At 45.2% G+C, this 17,612-nt stretch overlaps 1 protein-coding gene across 15 annotated transcripts in view; it reads right to left on the bottom strand.

Moving 5' to 3' along the window:
- FHOD3 (formin homology 2 domain containing 3) overlaps window positions 1–17,612 on the bottom strand; it is a 476,592-nt gene that overhangs the window by 247,108 nt on the left and 211,872 nt on the right. For all 15 annotated transcript variants that reach the window (XM_043558633.1, XM_043558622.1, XM_043558632.1 and 12 more), the window contains exon 5: window positions 15,454–15,559. In XM_043558633.1, coding sequence (XP_043414568.1) covers window positions 15,454–15,559 — 106 coding nt within the window. The remainder of the gene's footprint in view (window positions 1–15,453; window positions 15,560–17,612) is intronic.

The following is a 17,612-nucleotide window of genomic DNA, read 5'->3' as shown; positions in this document are numbered from 1 at the left end:
TGTTGGCAGCATTCATTTCCTTGCAGCTGGAGAACTCATGGCAACTTGCTTCTTCGAGATCAGCAGGAGAGTCTCTGACTTCTAGACTCTCTTTTAGGGATTCACCTGTTTAGGCTCATCCCACCCAGGATAATCTCCCTTTAACTGACTCAAAAGCAACCCATTCAGGACTGTACATCTGCAAAATCCTTTCATCTTTGCCATGTAATAAAACAATCACAGTTCCCTGATATTCCCACATCCGTCAGAATCACAGGGGCCATCTTAGAATTCTGCCTATCATAGTGTGCACGTCACTTCCCTTACTAAATTCTAAGCTTGCTCTCCTTAATACCTTATTCTTGGACTTAGCAGCACAACTTGTAACTGTTTGGTGTGTACTCTTCTCTACTACCCTATACTCAGAGCCCAATGTGACTGACTCATAAGGTAATCAAGTCACACTAATAAATGAATGGACCAGTTGACCCATCTTTATTGAGGTCTCCAACCATAGAAAAATTGGGACCACGAACTGACAAAAAGCAATGAAATCTAGAATTTGGGAGAGATCAATCTTAATGCAACCCTCCAATTAAGACCTGAGAAGCTGAAAAAGATAGGAAGGAAACATGGAAAAAGGGATGTAAGCCAGAAAAATGCATGTGGTGAGAGAAACTATTCAGACCATTGTTGGTAGTTTGATACCAAGGAAAGTCAGGAAGGCAGCAGAGGCAGCTCAGCCAGTGGGCACTCTTGTTGCGACTACCAACCTACTTCTCCAGTCCTACCTTGCTTTGACCAAGGAGTCCAACCTCATGGTGTCCTGGCCCTCAAGCTCTGGAGAAACAGCAAACCCACCACTGTCTCCTGTGCTCCTGACCTCACCATGTACATATGAAACCCTGGGTAGAAACCAATTCTCAGCTGTGCTAGTCCTCTGAAATTCTATAGATCAACACGAACATCAGCCCCTTAATGATGGGCAGTTCATCCTCCTTTTCAATGACTTGGCTGGGCTCTGTGTCATGCAACCAGATGGCCTTCTTTGATGCTGAACCATGACAATATATACTTGGTGATAGCCTGGGAATATTACAGCAACTAGCACAGAGCACACACAAGAGGGAGAGCCAAGCAGCTCTATTTTCATTCCCCATCTGCTTTTTATTTTTTACCGAGAATCACAGAATCTTAGAACTAGAAGGGATCTTAGAGATCACCCAGTTTCACCCTTCCCCAAGTCTTACAACTCTAACAGGTCATCTGGTCTCCACTGGAGCATTCCCAATGCAAAATAGTGTGTTCTGTCATTAGAAAATTAATTGGCACACACCTGTCTGAAATCAACCCAACCAAGATTCTGAAAACCCCGAGGATTCCCCAGAATAAACAAATACCATATATAGTATTCCTATTCAATCCCCACCTCTCAGGCTGTTGACAGACATCACTAATCAGTTGTGGCACTCTTTTCTGCTGATGCTGGATGTGGCTTCAGAATCCTCAACAGAATGCTCCAGAAAGTCACCACTGATCAGTTTATGTTGGCAAGAGAAATAAACGAATTTTCCAACTCTGTTCTTGGAGTTTGTCTTCAGTCAAAAACCACTTTCCTATAACTCCTACCCATTGCTCCTAATCTGCCTTTAAAAGCAACAATTTTGTCCCCTCCTCCAAAAACAGCCCCTTACTTATCTAACTACATCTAAAACTTATCCCCCACTTAAGCCCCCACAGGCTCAAGGCCAGCTCTAAGGAAGAGTTACCTCGAAGGGAAAGGAAGGGAGCTCTAATACTTGGCTGATCAGGGCACTCCAGTCATGTTTCTGGGAATTCTGGAGCCAAAAAGGCACTGCGGGCAGATATGCTGGTGTGCAGCAAGGGGCTGTGGGGGCCATCCTGCCTGCAGGAAATGGCTCCAGAAAGGAGTCAGGCCAAACTAGCATAGGAATGGCTTTGGGGGAATCCAAGTTTAAAGAGCTGGGGAAAGGAGAGGCAAGGCAGAGGAAGCAAGAGATAATGTGGTTGAGATCATGAGAATATTGAAAACCAAATCAAATGAAAACCCTCCAAATCACACTTCATCATTTACTATAATACTACTGTCTCACCGTTTCACATCTTAGGACCCTGCAGGCCCAATTCTCAATATAAAGTACACACTGCCGACAATCACTCATAAAACACGAACACCAAGACAGAGTTCCCTTCCACTCATTCATTTGTTTTTTCATCAAATATCTGTTGAGCATCTAACAAGGGATCAAGAAGCAGGCTAGAGCCGGGGCCACATAAGCTATGACGACACTGTTCCTGCTACCAAGGCACTTCTGTTTCAGAGGCAGGTAAATAATTCCTTGAGATATAAAATGAGTCATACAATGTAAGCCACTTTGCATGTATTTTATTTGCAGAAATCATGGCATACTTAAAATCAAGCTATATACCATCTTGACCTACTGACCTAGCAAAATTATCAAAAGGAAAATTCAGTAACTTGGCATTCTTTTTTAAGTACTTAAAACAAATCAACTCATGCTATAGTTCTTCAGGAACAAGAGATCTGTTGGGCTAAAGCTTCAAGATGAGCAGACATGAGCTCTCTCAAACTCTTAGCACAGATCAGCAGCTTCCTTGAGTGTCATGAGCTCTCTTCCCTGGAGACGTTCTATCATTCATCTATCCTCTCCTTCAGCCAATCTTGCTGAACTCCTAAAATGAGCCTGGCATCAAGGATGGAAACTGACAAGCAGGCACCCAAATATCATCCACAGAATTATCCTAAGGTCTCTGGTCCATAGCAAATGCTTAACAAATACAATCAGGGAGGGAAATGTCAGGACCAAGCTATGCACAGAGGACCCAAATATCAGGGGCAGAGAAAGGTCTCCTGCAGAATATTGTACATAAGCCCCATCCTGAGTAAGAGCAGGAATCAAGGGATAAAGTGTGAAGCAGGTGAGGAAGGGCCTCGTAGGCAGATGCCCCAGTCAGAGACAATGCTGAAATGGGCTGGACAGACACATACCCTGCAGGACCAAGGTGGGTGCTATGCACAGAGGAGAGCAAGGGCTCCATCCTGAGGATGAGAGGACCCTCTGAAGGATCTACACCAAGGACTGAGGAGACCAGATCGGCACTGCAGAGAGTCAACCCAGGCAACGGGGTACAAAATGGCCTAGAGAGTAAAAGCAAAGAGACCAGTCAGGAGGCTGGTGGCACAGATGGCGAAGGAACAAACGATGGTCTGAAGTCAGAAACTAGAACTGGGAACAAAAATGATGAAAGCACTTGAAAGAGTGAGGGGCAGAGAAGTCCAGATGTGGCGATTGATGATTACAGAGGCGGCAGTGGTCCTGAGCATGATGGAGGACTGCTGTTCACAGACACGATGAATGGGGCCATGGGAGTGCTGACCAAGGAGTAAATATGGATTAGGTTTGGACATAGTGCACTCGGGACACCCAGGACATGGCTGACTCTGCAGGTCTGGAGACCTTGCACACAAGGATGGCAGGGGAAGCCACAATGCCAAGAAGAAGAGTAGCATCCCGCTGGGAGGCTGGCCCAATCTACCAAGAGATCCCCAAACTCCAGAAAGCAGGCATCTCTGAAAATGGCAACTGACATTTCCCCAGAAAATCCTAGGCCAGAAGATAATTTTAATCCATGTTTGGGGCTGGGTTTAAAATTTGCCCAAGAGATTCTGTTCTATTATAAACCTGAATTTGTAGTAGAAGCCCTATAAAGGAGATCACATGTGAGATTGAGTTACAGCCAAGGAAATAAAGATTATGATTCAAGGTACCCCTAGCCTGCAGTTCTTCTGGAAAAGTCTACTGAGCAAGGAGGGAAGGATGGGGTGAGGAGGCACATCTTCAGTATGAATAGAGTGGAAAAATTCCTGATGAACACACAGCAATGAGATTTGGTTGTGGAAAATTCCACACACACGAATGGCCAAGTAACTCTGTTTGTCTTTCTTCTATCTCATCTCAGATAAAAGGAAGAAGATGGAGGTTTCTGGTGGAAATGAAAATTCTGGAGAAATCTCTCTGGCTGAAACTGTGACTGAAAGGACTCTTTAGATCAAAGGACTCAAATGTGACAGCAGAAAATTTCAAGGTTTTTTTTTTTTGTTTTGTTTCATCTGCAAACTTGCCTGAATTTCTGGAGGGCTATGATTCTATATAAAATGCAAGGTGGTCTGTGAGTTCAAGCCCCGCCATTGGGCTCTGTGTTGACAGCTCAGAGCCTGGAGTATGCTTCAGATTCTCATTCTCTCTCATTCTCTCTCCCAAAAAGCAAATAAACATTTAAAAAAAAATTGAAAGTTTAAAAAAATGCAAGGAAAATTTTATTTTATTTTTTTATTTTTTGGAGAAACAGAGCATGAGCAGGGGAGAGGGGCAAAGGGAGAGAGAGAGAGACAGACAGACAGACAGACAGACAGACAATCTTAAACAGGTTACACAGTCAGCATGGAGCCCAAGGCAGGGCTCAATCCCATGGCCCTGGGATCATGATCTGAGCTGAAATCAGGAGTCAGGTGCTCAACTGACTGAGCCACCCAGATGCTCCAAGGCAAATTTTAAAGAAGCATCTAGTAAGTCCAGGAATGAATCAAGATTAAACTACGATACAAATATTACATAAAACCATTCAACTCTACCATTTCTTATAAGCAAAAATGGTCCCCTGTCAGCAATTTCACCTGATTCAGCTTAGATGCTCCATGTTGAAAATAGTGTTTGCCAGGTAGACCTAGCAGTCTACTGCTTTGTAAAGACTGCGTCATGCAAAGTGTTCCTGTTACTACTTAATGTTTGCTATATTCAACAGTATTAATGACTGATTTTTACTTTAGGGAAATTAATGCTTGAAAGATAAACCTTATTAACCCTAAAGCAAAATTACCAGGAAATAAACATTCTCTAATTACAGGGGAACGGGGAAACACTGGGGTTAGAGGGAAAATCAAAATCATGTTTACAGCTGAAGTGTCCACGTAGAGATAGAAACTAAAGGCAAGCAGGGGCGCCTGGGTGGCTCAGTTGGTTAAGCAACTGACTTCGGCTCAGGTCACGATCTCGCGGTTCACGGGTTCGAGCCCTGCATTGAGCTCTGTGCCGGTGGCTCAGAGCCCAGAGCCTGCTTCCGATTCTGTGTCTCCCTCTCTCTCTGCCCCTCCCCTGCTCATGCTCTCTCTCCCAAAAATAAATAAAACCTTGGGGCGCCTGGGTGGCGTAGTCGGTTAAGTGTCCGACTTCAGCCAGGTCACGATCTCGTGGTCCGTGAGTTCGAGCCCCACGTCAGGCTCTGGGCTGATGGCTCAGAGCCTGGAGCCTGTTTCCGTTTCTGTGTCTCCCTCTCTCTCTGCCCCTCGCCCATTCATGCTCTGTCTCTCTCTGTCCCAAAAATAAATAAACGTTGAAAAAAAAAATTAAAAAATAAATAAATAAATAAATAAATAAATAAATAAATAAATAAATAAATAAAACCTTAAAAAATATTGAGACAAAGAAACTGCAGGCAAATAGCCTACTGGCTGCCAAATGTGGTGAGGGGCTCAGGCTGCGGCATGTCACCTGCAGTCTCTCCCAGTAACTTCCTCTCCCACCTGAGCACAGAGAGGAAAAACACCAAGGACACTTTGTCTCATTGGAGGTCAGGACCCAGCTCTGGCCTTTCACTGCCTCCTCGAGTTTTTCTCCTCTTCCTGACACATCATTCCTGTGTATGGCCCTGCAGACCAGCGCCGTGCCAAGGCACAGACCGCCACCAATAATGATTCAGTAACGTAACCAGAAAAAATGGCACCACACAAGCAGCCTCCAAGCTATCTTCCTACCAATCTACCCAGATAACCAAAGAGGCGCCAGTGGACAAGAGATTCCATCAGCCGTGAGACGAGGGGTAGCCAATCACACACGGCTGGTTCTGAGGCCCATCGACATACATAAGAGATTGCAATGGGTTCAAGGGGAACACTGGGCCCAGCATCCAATTCCCTATTTTGGAAAACGCAACGTTATAGAAGATCATGGAGAAAAGTTGAACAAACCCACGATAACCCATGATCTGGGCAGGCCAAGGGAGAGACGTGAACTGCCCCAGTGTGAGCCCATTTTGGGCCTCTGTGCACAAATGGACTGGAAGGGAAGGACAGTACTGCATCTCTCAGCTATTCTCTGACTCAGTTTCTGTTGTTGTTGTTTTGAGAGACAGAGAGAAAGAGAGAGAGAGAGTCAGAGAAAGAGGGAGAGAGAGAATCCCAGACAGACTCTGTGCTGCCAGTGCAGAGCCCGACACTGGACTTGATCCCACAAACTGCAAGATCATGACTTGAACCAAAACCGAGAGTCAGATGCTCAACCAACGGAGCCACCCAGGTGCCCCTCGCTGACTCAGTTTTTTTAAAAGGGGTGCAGGCCTGATGCAGGGTAGAGATGGCAGAGGGACAAGAGGGCCACAGATGGGACATTCAGAGTGCTCTGGGGGTGGCATTTCTGCCACCATACACCAATAGCAGCAGCCAGAAGAATTCAGCCTCCCTCCCCAAGCAGGAAGAGCTGTGGTTTTCCCAGCCCTGACCAAATTTCTCAGCAGTGTGGCTGGTTCCGTCTGGAGGCCACATCACCAATGGCATGCCAAGTGCATGAGCAAAAGGATTAGGTTGAGGTCAGACACAGCTAGGGCACAGAGAAGGTTAGACGCGAAAAGCATAGGTTTCAACATGGGGAAAGATAAAACCAACAAAACAAGAAGACCATATCCTCCAGCCTCAAGCGGCCCACCTTCGGCCGTGGGCTGGTGAATGCCCCAAACCGCCACACCAAACCTCCATCAGGCAGGCTACTGGCCTAAGTGCAAAAAGAAAAGATTCAGACATGTAAATACAGAGGAAAAGGAGCTAACTCTCTCACTGTCTTCACCAAGTTACTGCTACAAGTAAGGAACCCCGGCCCCAGACACAGAGTGTCCCTGTTTGCAGCAAAACACACCCAAGGATGGGGGCATGGTGAGCAAGACCCTTCCCAGGAGACAACACTCCAAAACCCAATTTACGAAACAAGTAAACAAGAAAAAAACCCCAAAACAACTTTCTCACTCTATCAATGTGGGAAATATCAGGCCCAGTTCAAAAAGACGAAACAAGAATGAATATAAAACACCCGAGAGGATGGGGTGCCTGGGTGGCTCAGTCGGTTAAGCGTCCGATTTCAGCTTGGGTCATGATATCACGGCTTGTGAGTTCGAGCTGCGTGTCGGGCTCTGTGCTGACAGCTCAGAGCCTGGAGCCTGCTTTGGATTCTGTGTCTCCCCCTCTCTCTGCCCCTCCCCTGTTCACGCTCTCTGTCTCAACAATAAAACATTAAAAAAAATTTAAAAAAACACCCAAGAGGAGTATACACAAAATTCTTTACCAAAGTCAAAGGAAGTAGACATCTCACACAAGAGTCTGATGCACACATACTGGAGTTTTACTCCTGAGGAGGATTTGCCCCGGGGACACAGAAGGGCATGTAAGCAGTAGTTTTGAATTTTCAAATAAAGATGTCAATTCTTCCCAAATTAATCGACAGATTTAACACAATGACAACCAAAATTACAAACCATTTTTTAAAAAGGAGTATAAAATTCATTGTTAGTAATAAGAGTGCCCTAATCACCAGGAGGAACAAAGATCACAGAGAAGGATCACCTCAGGCCTGGAGTAAATGAACAGAAAGGAACATGGGTGGGAGCATAAATTTCCATATCCTTTCTCAGGACAATGATTCAATCCCAAACAAGGTGCACATGTACATACCTTCTAACACAACAACTGTATCCTCAAGACTTTCACCCCAGGTAACATACAAGCAACTCCCAGAGGGTTGTAGGCTACAATGTGTATCAGTCTGCTGAAGCTGCTGTAACAAATACCACAGACTAGGGGTATAGGCAGCAGAAATTTCTCAGTTTTGGAGGCTGCAAGTCCAAGATCAAGGTGTTGGCATGACTCATTCCTTCTGAGACCTCTCTCCTTAGCTTGTCTGTCTTCTCCCTGGGTGTTCACATCCCCCTCCCTCACAGATCTGTCTTTATCTCTTTTGATAAGGACACCAGTCATACTGGATCGGGGTCCACCCTAATAACCTCATTTTAAGCACCTCTTTAAAGGCCCCATCTTCAAATACAGTCATATCCAGAGGTCCTGGGGGTAAGACTTCAGCAGACGAATTTGGGGGAAGTACACAATTCAGCCCATAACAGGTGGTTACTACATTGATATCATTGACTATTATTGATAATAACTGTCAGAGTTACAACTCAATCCTTTAGTCAGGTCTTTCTATGAGCCCTGTAACCTTCATAACACTCCTAAAATTAGATATCTCCCTGGAAGCTGCACTTTAAAGAAGTTAAATAATTGCAGCGAGGTCTAAGATATGTCACAAAGCCAGCTTCCAAGGTGTGTATTTTCAAGCCACTCCCTTCTGTCAGACACAGCTGACAATGTACTTAAAGGACACTTCATTTTTGCAAGAGGCATGTGGGAAGCAGGCATGTATATATGAGAGTAGAAAATGGTTTTCATCTTTGTTCAGTAGGATTATAGGTGATTTTTATGTTTTTTTCCTTTCTTTGCCATTTGCTTTCCATACTCTTGTGTGTCCACGGACTGCACGATGAAAAGCAATTATAAAAGGCTATTTCCACTTTAAGAAAAATCTGTATATCACTCAGTTTTACTCTCTTTTCTTTTCAGACACGTCCATCTTGGATTGTCTCTATTCTGCTGGCCTTGACACTCTGACATTCTCTCCAGAACATACCTGGACCCCTCCTTTGATGCGTGGACAGTGAGGACTTTCTGCCGTTGAGTCCAAGGCACATGATTTAGGACATGAAAGCCTTGCTTTTATCACCTTACAAGTGCAACCAATGCAGCAAGTCTCCAACAGCAATCTTCTGGTCAACACACTCTTGCCTCAGTCAGCGGCTCCACCTACTCTCAGCCTGTTTCCCAAATTCAGAACTTTGGATGGAAATTCAGACTGTAGGATGCCACTACCTGTGTGGTGCCAGGATTTCTCTCCCCAGATATTCACATAATAGCTCGGATGGGGAAGGTGACAGAGGACAGTGCTGATCGCATATTAAGAAACGCCATGGTGAGGGGCACCTGGCTCAGTTGGTTAAGCATCCAACTTAGGCTCAGGTCATGATCTCGCTGCTCATGGGTTCAAGCCCTGTGTCACGCTCTGTGCTGACAGCTCGGAGCCTGGAGCCTGCTTCAGATTCTGTGTCTCCTTCTCTCTCTCCCCATCCCCCACCCACTCATGCTCTCTCTCTCTCTCTCCCTCAAAAATAAACATTAAAAAAAAAATGCCAGGATGGGATAGAATAAAAAAAAACAATGTCGTGTTGGACTTGAGATCCAAGTTCACAAAGCAGCAATGACAGCACAACGTATGCCCAGCTAGGACAGATCTAGACTCTTCTACTTTACATCACTGTAACCCTGGTTTCACAGATTGCGATTTCATTAGGCATGTGATTTCACATGCCTCTGGGGCACAGAGGCAACAAAGCGGAACAACCCTGGGGCAACACACAAAAGAGTGGTGGAAACGGAGGTCCACAGAGCCCATGAGCTCCCTGTGAAGGAAACTGCTTCTTCTAACTCTCGCTAATTATGGCCACGCAGCGATAAAGACCCTGTGTTGGCCTGAGCTTTCAGTTTTACAGAAGAAGCCATATACCCATAATTTTATGTCCAATCCCTCAATTCTTAAATGTTCATAACTGGGCCACCTGGGTGGCTCAGTCTGTTAAGCTACCGACTCTTGGTTTCACTCAGGTCATGATGAGTCCTTCAGTTCGGGCCCCACATCGGGCTCTGTGCTGACAGTGTGGAGCCTGCGTGGCATTCTCTCTCCCTCTCTGTCTGCCCCTCCCCCTGCTTGCATGCTGTCTCAAAATAAATAAACATCAAAAAAATAAATAAAAACGTTCATAACTATTGTAAAAAATTTTGAACATACTCTATGAGGCAAATAAAATACCTGCAGGTTTAGTCTGGCCTCATGGGGTGCCAATTTGTGCCAGCCATCATGATTCCCTCCTGGGAATAGTTCCAGTCATATGGACGTAGCATGAGGAGGGACATCTGATGAGAAAGAACTCCATCACTGACAGTGGCTTCAACCCCCAAGGGCTGGTGAGAGTCTAGGGGGTGACCCAGATACCTGTGCAACTGTGTCATTGTCATCCACACCAAAGTCTGGCCACGTGGCTGCCATGATTGATCCCTTAAGTCCTGACCAAACATCCTGATGTACTCATCTCACAAGAGGAAGGTTTCTCCAAGACAGGTCAGGTGTGCCCCAGGACCAGCGTAAGGGAGTCGAGAGTAAGGCCCAGCCATTCAGGAGTAAACACGGTACCAAGGACCTGAGCTTGGTTCAGGAGGTGAGTAGCTCCCCACTTCTGCTCCCATCCTCCCACTTTGGGGCCGGTTTGGGCCCCTTCCTATGCTCCCAGTCTATAGTCTGAACCAAACCTCTGTCCTCCTCCTTTGTTCTGAAATGCCAAAAACACAGACTTCTAAGTTCTGCCAGGGTGGAAGATTTTGTTTTAAACACCATTTGATCATTTTGCACCACCACCTAAGATCACAGATCTCTTTGCACTCTGTCTATAATGTGTCTGTTCCAGATGATGCTGGTGCTGACAACCCGCCCCCCCTCCCACCGGGCAGAAGTCTTGAACCTCATTAAGATATCCCCTGACATGGAAGGCATTTTCCCCCCAGAGTAGAATACAGTTAAGTGATATTTGGCAGGGCACTGAAATTCTCTGGTTCCAGTTTTCCCAAAGCCACCTGAAATCTGGATGTTGTTGTTGTTGTTGTTGTTGTTTAGGTCAAATGTTCTGATTTTTCAATGTTGACAGGCATGAAAACATTTTTTAAGACGCATTATAGGGACAGACAAAATATCTGCAGTTTTCTCCTAAAATGAAAGGGTTGAGCTATAGGAGTTCTAAGACCTTATCCAGCTCTGATAACGACAGTGGTGTTTTTTTGATTAATGGGTACTTTGCTTCAGGTGAAATGATCAAATCAGACTTCTCCATGTAAAACTAGCCCTTACGAGGCAGCTTCCCTTGAAGTACAGCCAGAAAAGGCAGCTGATCTCACGGATTCTACTCATCTCTTTCTCATCCCCCACCCCCGGCCCCAAAGCTGATCCCCTTATACACACATAATCTCTAAATATGTAAGGTGTATGAGATACAACAGGTGAAGTGGCCATGGCATGCCTGTACCTTGCTGTCATCGTCACATCCCCAGGGCTTAAAGGGGCCCCCCATGAAGGCTCAGTATGTGCGCAGAAAGTTCCCAGGAATATACCATTCGAGGTCCTACTTGAATAAGAATAATTGCGAGGTACAAAATTCCACAGGAGACTTATGTTAAATGCTGGCTATCTTGAAAAACTTTAGGTCATTAGCTAGAACGATCCAAGAATAATAAGTCAGATAAATATTATTTCTGCATGTTGTGCATTTAGACTTCTTCCCAGCAGCTGGCTCACATTTTCAGAGAGCACTGGGCTACACCATAACTCAAAACCTATCTTTACTGCTCAGCAGATACATCCTCTACTAAAAGCAACACATTCCTAGGCCTTAAAAAAAAAAAAAAAGCTGACAGACAGCTGAGCACAAAAATAAAGATAAATTAATCGAGTTCTAAAAGCAGATGTGGAAAGCACTGGGTTCTCCAAATGCTCGTTTCCTTTGGATCTGGGGGACTCACACATGAGCACAGCTCCGAGGTAACTTCATGAAGGCACACCCTCCCCGACAGGATTTTGACCACTAATCTACTTTTGAGGTTGTAAGACTTTACAGTGATGCAGTTCTGAGGCTCTGGGTAGAGGTCGCTCAGCTCTTCTCCAGCAGCTGAAGTGCACACCCTCAGCCACCTGACATGTTGGGCTCTCACACTGTAGGCCATGATACTTCTACTCTAACAGCTCCAGGGCTCACAGGGGTAAGTTGGCTTACCCCACCCTGCCAGCTCCTTCCTAGGGAAACCACAACAAAGGTTCTTGCCCTCTCCCTCTGCCTCATGACTGACCCCCATGCTTCTCCTGAGTAGCCTCTGTGGGGCACTCTGTGTTCTCCCCAGGAAACTGTGAGTTACAAAGCTATAAAACACTCTGCACTTTCTCTCTGGATCTGCATCTGGCCTCACCATACTTCACCCAAGGTAATAGGGTTGAAATGAGGTTAAACAAAGAGGCAATTCAAAGGTTTTCCTTGATTGCAAAGGTCTGGTGTTCTGCCGGCGGCTGATCACCATCTAAAAAAGCCTACAAGAGAAGTCCTTCAAAGTCAGGAAGGGGTGACTCAACATGCGGGCTGGGAAAAATGATAGTTTCCTTATATAAAAACACAAAAGTCACACCCTGAGAAATCTGTCATTTACATCCCTCAGAAGGTACCTTCCTGGCATGGATTCTGGTCAGATACATCAAAATGTGCTGATGTTTGCACACAGCGCCCTGGTCACACCGAGTCTACTGAGACTTAGCTCGAGCGAGGCAGGCAGGGAAAGGCAACTCCATTCCATGGAAAACAGAGTGCCTCGTAGTAACCCCAATGGAGGGAGAACTTGCTCATTTTCCAGGGAACATCTGGGGAGCTTCTGGTCTTCAATCAACAAACACAAATGGAGAGGAAAAATCTGAAGGCAAGGCCCTGGTGGTGGCAATGAAAGGGTAGAGCCTCCTGCTATTTTAGGAAGAGAGGTCTGCAGCAAGGGTTTGACCTCAGTGGCATTTTCTACACAGACAAGCAGCACATGGGTGACAGGACTCTCCCCTGGTTGTGTTTAGGTATTCTGATTCTTAAAAATGTGGCAGTTGACTTTGGCACCTTCCCAGTACTACAACTGCAAGTTAATAAACCGTTGCCAGTTTAACAAGAAGCATTAAGGTGGAGAGCCTCACTAAAGTATTCTACATCAGTAACATCTTTCCCGACCAGGCAACACAATTCACACAGTTCACCATTTGGGGGCCTTGTACAGCCACTGAGATTACCCTGCCCTCAGTCAGGAGGGAGTGAAGGCTGAACTCTTTCCTCCTAACTTGGTCTGTGTGGTAGGCACTGGTGATGGTCAGGCCCAGAGCCACCCCCTTTCTCTCTTGCTGTCACTCCGCCCTGCCCTGAGAGTCCAGGAAGCCAAGTCAAGTCATCTGCCAGCCTCCTTTGCAGCTACAGGTGCTCATGTGACCCAGTTCCAACCTGTGGGAGACGTGTGCGAGGGGCTTTCGACAAAAATGTGGCCTTCTTGCTAAGGGCTGACCCTACCTACCAGGGCCATCCCCCTCAACCCAGGCTTGGCTGTAGATCAATGTGGAGGTTTACACTGATGGTTTACCCCATAAAAATACACACACACACACACACACACACACACACACACACTCCTAGATGAGGGTCACAAGAAATTAAATACATAGATGGTTATAATATTCGTTCTATAGAGGTGTGTGTGTGTGTATATACTTTAAACATAACAAAAAACCCTACTGTGTGGACCCACTATTCAGAATTAGGTAATTTTATATTTATTTCCTTCCAGGAGGTTCAACTTATGAACATCCATATGTCAGGTGGAAAATCAACTAGACAAGTTTCCCTTGTCCTTGTCTTGGTGCCTTCCCCCCCTTCTAGGTATTAGACCCGTGTGAAACAAAAGCCTAGGATGAGAATCTCTTCAGACACCAAGCTGCACTGACAGGCAACAGTGGGACCAAGTGTGCGGTTCATTTGTCTACACAAATCCCACAAGTTTCCATGTTTTCATTATGGGGAGAGAAATCATCAAATTCATCCTGAAGCCATCTCTACTGACAACTTGTAATGAGGATCAACCACACGCCTGGGAAAAGATTGAAGATGGGTAGAAAGAGGTGACTTTCCAGCCTCCCCAGCACCATGGAGAAGCAGAAGGCTGAGGAACACTCTCTCACACACACACTTGGCATTTATCAAGAAGAACAGAAACCATGACCACTGCCTTGAAAATATGTCCTTAATTTTTTTTTTCTTAACAAGCCCTAAGTTTTCTTTCTCGCTTTTTGCCCCTGTGGCTCCCCAGGGACAGGGTCTAAGAGGGCAGGACTCAGTTCGCTGTGCTGGGTACCAAGACAGGTCAGGAGACTTCTGCTCAGGGTGAAACACAACAGGAACTGCAGGAGACAGTTTCACTTTGCCTGTCTCATTCAAGCCTGACCATGGATATCTGATACTAAATCGTGTTTCATGCACTTGTCCTTCACCCAAGGGAAAAGGAAAAGCAGTATTTCCCCCCTATGTGAACAGGGAGATAAAGCTGTGGGGTTGCAGGTATATGTGAAGAGGAGATGAGATGTTCCCTCCGGGCCCAGGCATGGCCCCTGCTTGACCATGCCCAACAGAAAGGGACTTGATTGGGTAACTACTCCACATCTTTGAGTCTCAAATCTTCCAGTTGTAAAAATGGAGATAATATTGAACTACATTAAATCTCTCCTTTGGCCTATAGTTCAAAACTGTTGATAGCAGTCATTTCTTAGAGTCCAACCTAATAATTCCTGCTCTCCCTTGTCACATTTTTATGGGATCAAGTAAAACTATTTATATGAAGGTGGACAAAAATACTATGACCAAAGAGCATTAATTTTATGAACGGGAACAGTAATCAGTGCTTCAAACACCACATGTATCTCACTTAAAAAAAAAAAAAATGAGGGGCACCTGAAAGTCTGACTCTTGATTTTGGCTCAGGTCACGATCTTCTGATTGGTGGGATAGAGCCCTGAGTCAGGCTCTGGGCTGACAGCACAGAGACTACTTGGGATTCTGTCTCTCCCCCGTCCCCCCACTGTCTCCCCGTCTCTCTCTCTCTCTCTCTCAAAAATTAACATTTTTTTGAAAAATGAAATTATACAGATAGCTTTCCGGAATCATTCCTTAAAATCCAAGTTGTGGGCCCAGCCCAAACCTACCGAGTCACAAACATGAAAACCCAGTGAGGAGTGTATGCTTCTGACAAGCATTCTCAGTAATAACCCAAGTTATTGATTTCCCAGGAAAGAAATTGGCCTCTTTGGTTTGGGGTGACTTTCTGCTGAAATGCAGGCCCCCGTAGTGTGTTTCTTTCCTCACCAAATAAAAGGGATTGTAGAGAACCTCCTGAGAAGGAGTATTTTCCTTAATAACCAGGAAGAGGTGTGGGGCAAAAATTAGCTCAGTCACCGATTAGTTACCAGGAAGTGATAAAACCTGAAGAAAGTGTCATCTTTTGTTCGGGAGTGTCTTTATCATCTTACTCTGTAATCCAAGTCTTTTTCAAAACTCTTAGTATCGAAGTTTCTGGAAGCAATGCCAGGGCCCCCTTGCAGTGGGCACATCAGAACTTACCCCTCAGAATGTAGTTCTGATAGTTCTGGTCTGCCTCAGCTCCCACCTTGATCAAACACGTCAGACCTTCAGCCACTACAAATTCATGCACCAAATCCTTGTCATCCTGGGCAGGAAAGGAGAGAGAAAAAAGACTTCAAATACTGTCCCAGTCCATGCTCTGTCCACGCTGTTAAAACTATGTACGAGCCTTTGAAGCCAGACTGACCTCTAAAGAGTGTTCTGCTCTATTCAAATGAGGCATCTTAACTGTTGCCAGAGGAATTTTACAACCAGTCTCCACGTTGTTGTTTGCCAAAGACCAATTATTGCCTTCTGGGCAATCTAATAAAGATAAAGCAAATGAATCCCCTGTCAAGAATATTTATAGTGTTCTGTTTTTCATTCTTTAAAAATCACCAGGCTCTGCTTCCCCACAGGTCCCTCGGGACGGGCCACATGAAGCTTGCTGGGTTTTAGCAACAGGAAACATTCGATTGCAGCACAGACCATCAAGTGGCGGATTCAAAGCCACTCGTGTGTTCCAAAAGACCGTCCTTAAGGTCAGTGGTTACAAGGGTCTTGCACATGGTATCTGAGTGAGGAAGCAGTTTCTCCTCCTCCCAAGTTGCGTTGCAGGACAAGCCAGGAGGCACATGACCAGCCGTGCATCTGGAGCAACCACATCTGTCTGCAAAGGGGCCGCTTCAGGAGGCCACAGGAAGTCACAGGAGGCAGGACGTGGAAGGAATCTCAGGGACCATCTAATGCAGTGGTTCTCAAAGACAGGTGTCCAGACTCACCGGCAGCATGAGCATCACCTGGGCACTTGTTACGAATGCAAATACCCCAATTTACTGCATAGAAAATTCTACCATGAGGCTCAGCAATCTGTGCTTAACGCATCCCCCCAGGTGACTCAGAGATGTTCCGATGGTTCTCACCCCTGACTCCTTCACATTAGGATCATCTAGGGAATCTTTAAAAAGAAATAGGAAGCAGGATCTGCCCAGATGAATTTCATCACAATTTCTGAGGGCAGGGCTCTGGCTGTGAATAACTTCCCCAGGAAATCCTTAAGGGCAATCACTTCGAGGACCATTGATCTAAGCCTACCTTCTCTTTACAGAAGACTCAAAACTTGGGCTGAGATCACCTATGTCCAGCCAGCACCCAAGCCCAATCATTTTCTGCAGTACCAAGTTCTACAGAGCTCTATGAGAGGGATTTTTCCACTACTGTTTCAGGAGATGTCCTGAATTAGACAATGCCTGGTCTCAGAGGCAGCTAGCGTAAGACTGGAACATTCATCTTCAATTATAACAACAGAGCAAAAATTAAAAAAAACCTCAGTGATGTAAATAGTAGGAAGCTTAATGGAATAATGAATGGTTATTATTATAGGAATGGTCAGCAACCATAGTTTATCTCCAAAAAAGAAAAAAATAATTTAGACAAATGGGCATAATTCTCCTGTCCCTATGTGAAATCAGCCCCTCATTTTGACTTTATGGCATTTTCCAATTATATGGATGGAGGACTTGAGCTAAATGTGGGCAGGCCAGGCGAAGGCTCCCTTTGAACCAAGAAAACACTCTCAACGTTCAGAGGGCACTGGTGGGGGTGGGAGATGCTTGTGCCCTGAAGGTAATGAAAGACAGCTGTGTTAACTCAGACTTTAAGATAATCACGGCTTTAGAAGCAAGAGAAAATGGGACAATATCATGAGTTTTTGGAAAATTACTTTACACTCATATGTATAAAGGAAATAAAAATAATTCTCCCTCCATCCATATCCTTTTCCACCAGCATATGTGAAAAGTGAACATTTAGATGAGCTCATGTCTAGTCAGAAGGTTTTTCCAAGCATGTAACAAATGTTTATTACTTGAACTAAAGCTAGATTCATACATGACTTCATGGTGAAAAAGTGAGAACAAGCCCTCGAGAAACCACTCAAGCTAATCACTAATATTAATACAGCCGAGAGTTGGCTGCTGGGCCAAGGTACTCAGCAACCAAATCCTCGGACCAGGGAGACAGTGTTTATGAAGATTCAGAACCTTAACTAAAAGGTATGGACATATGTAGATAAGGCACTTAAGAAATAGGCATTTGTGGCTAATAAATTGTGGAGAATGTCCTCCAAGTTGGCAATGTAGATTTTGAACACATATCCT

Source organism: Prionailurus bengalensis, chromosome D3 (genome assembly GCF_016509475.1).
Source record: "Prionailurus bengalensis isolate Pbe53 chromosome D3, Fcat_Pben_1.1_paternal_pri, whole genome shotgun sequence".
Taxonomy (NCBI): Eukaryota; Metazoa; Chordata; class Mammalia; order Carnivora; family Felidae; genus Prionailurus; species Prionailurus bengalensis.
This window is presented reverse-complemented; position numbering and strand designations above follow the sequence as displayed.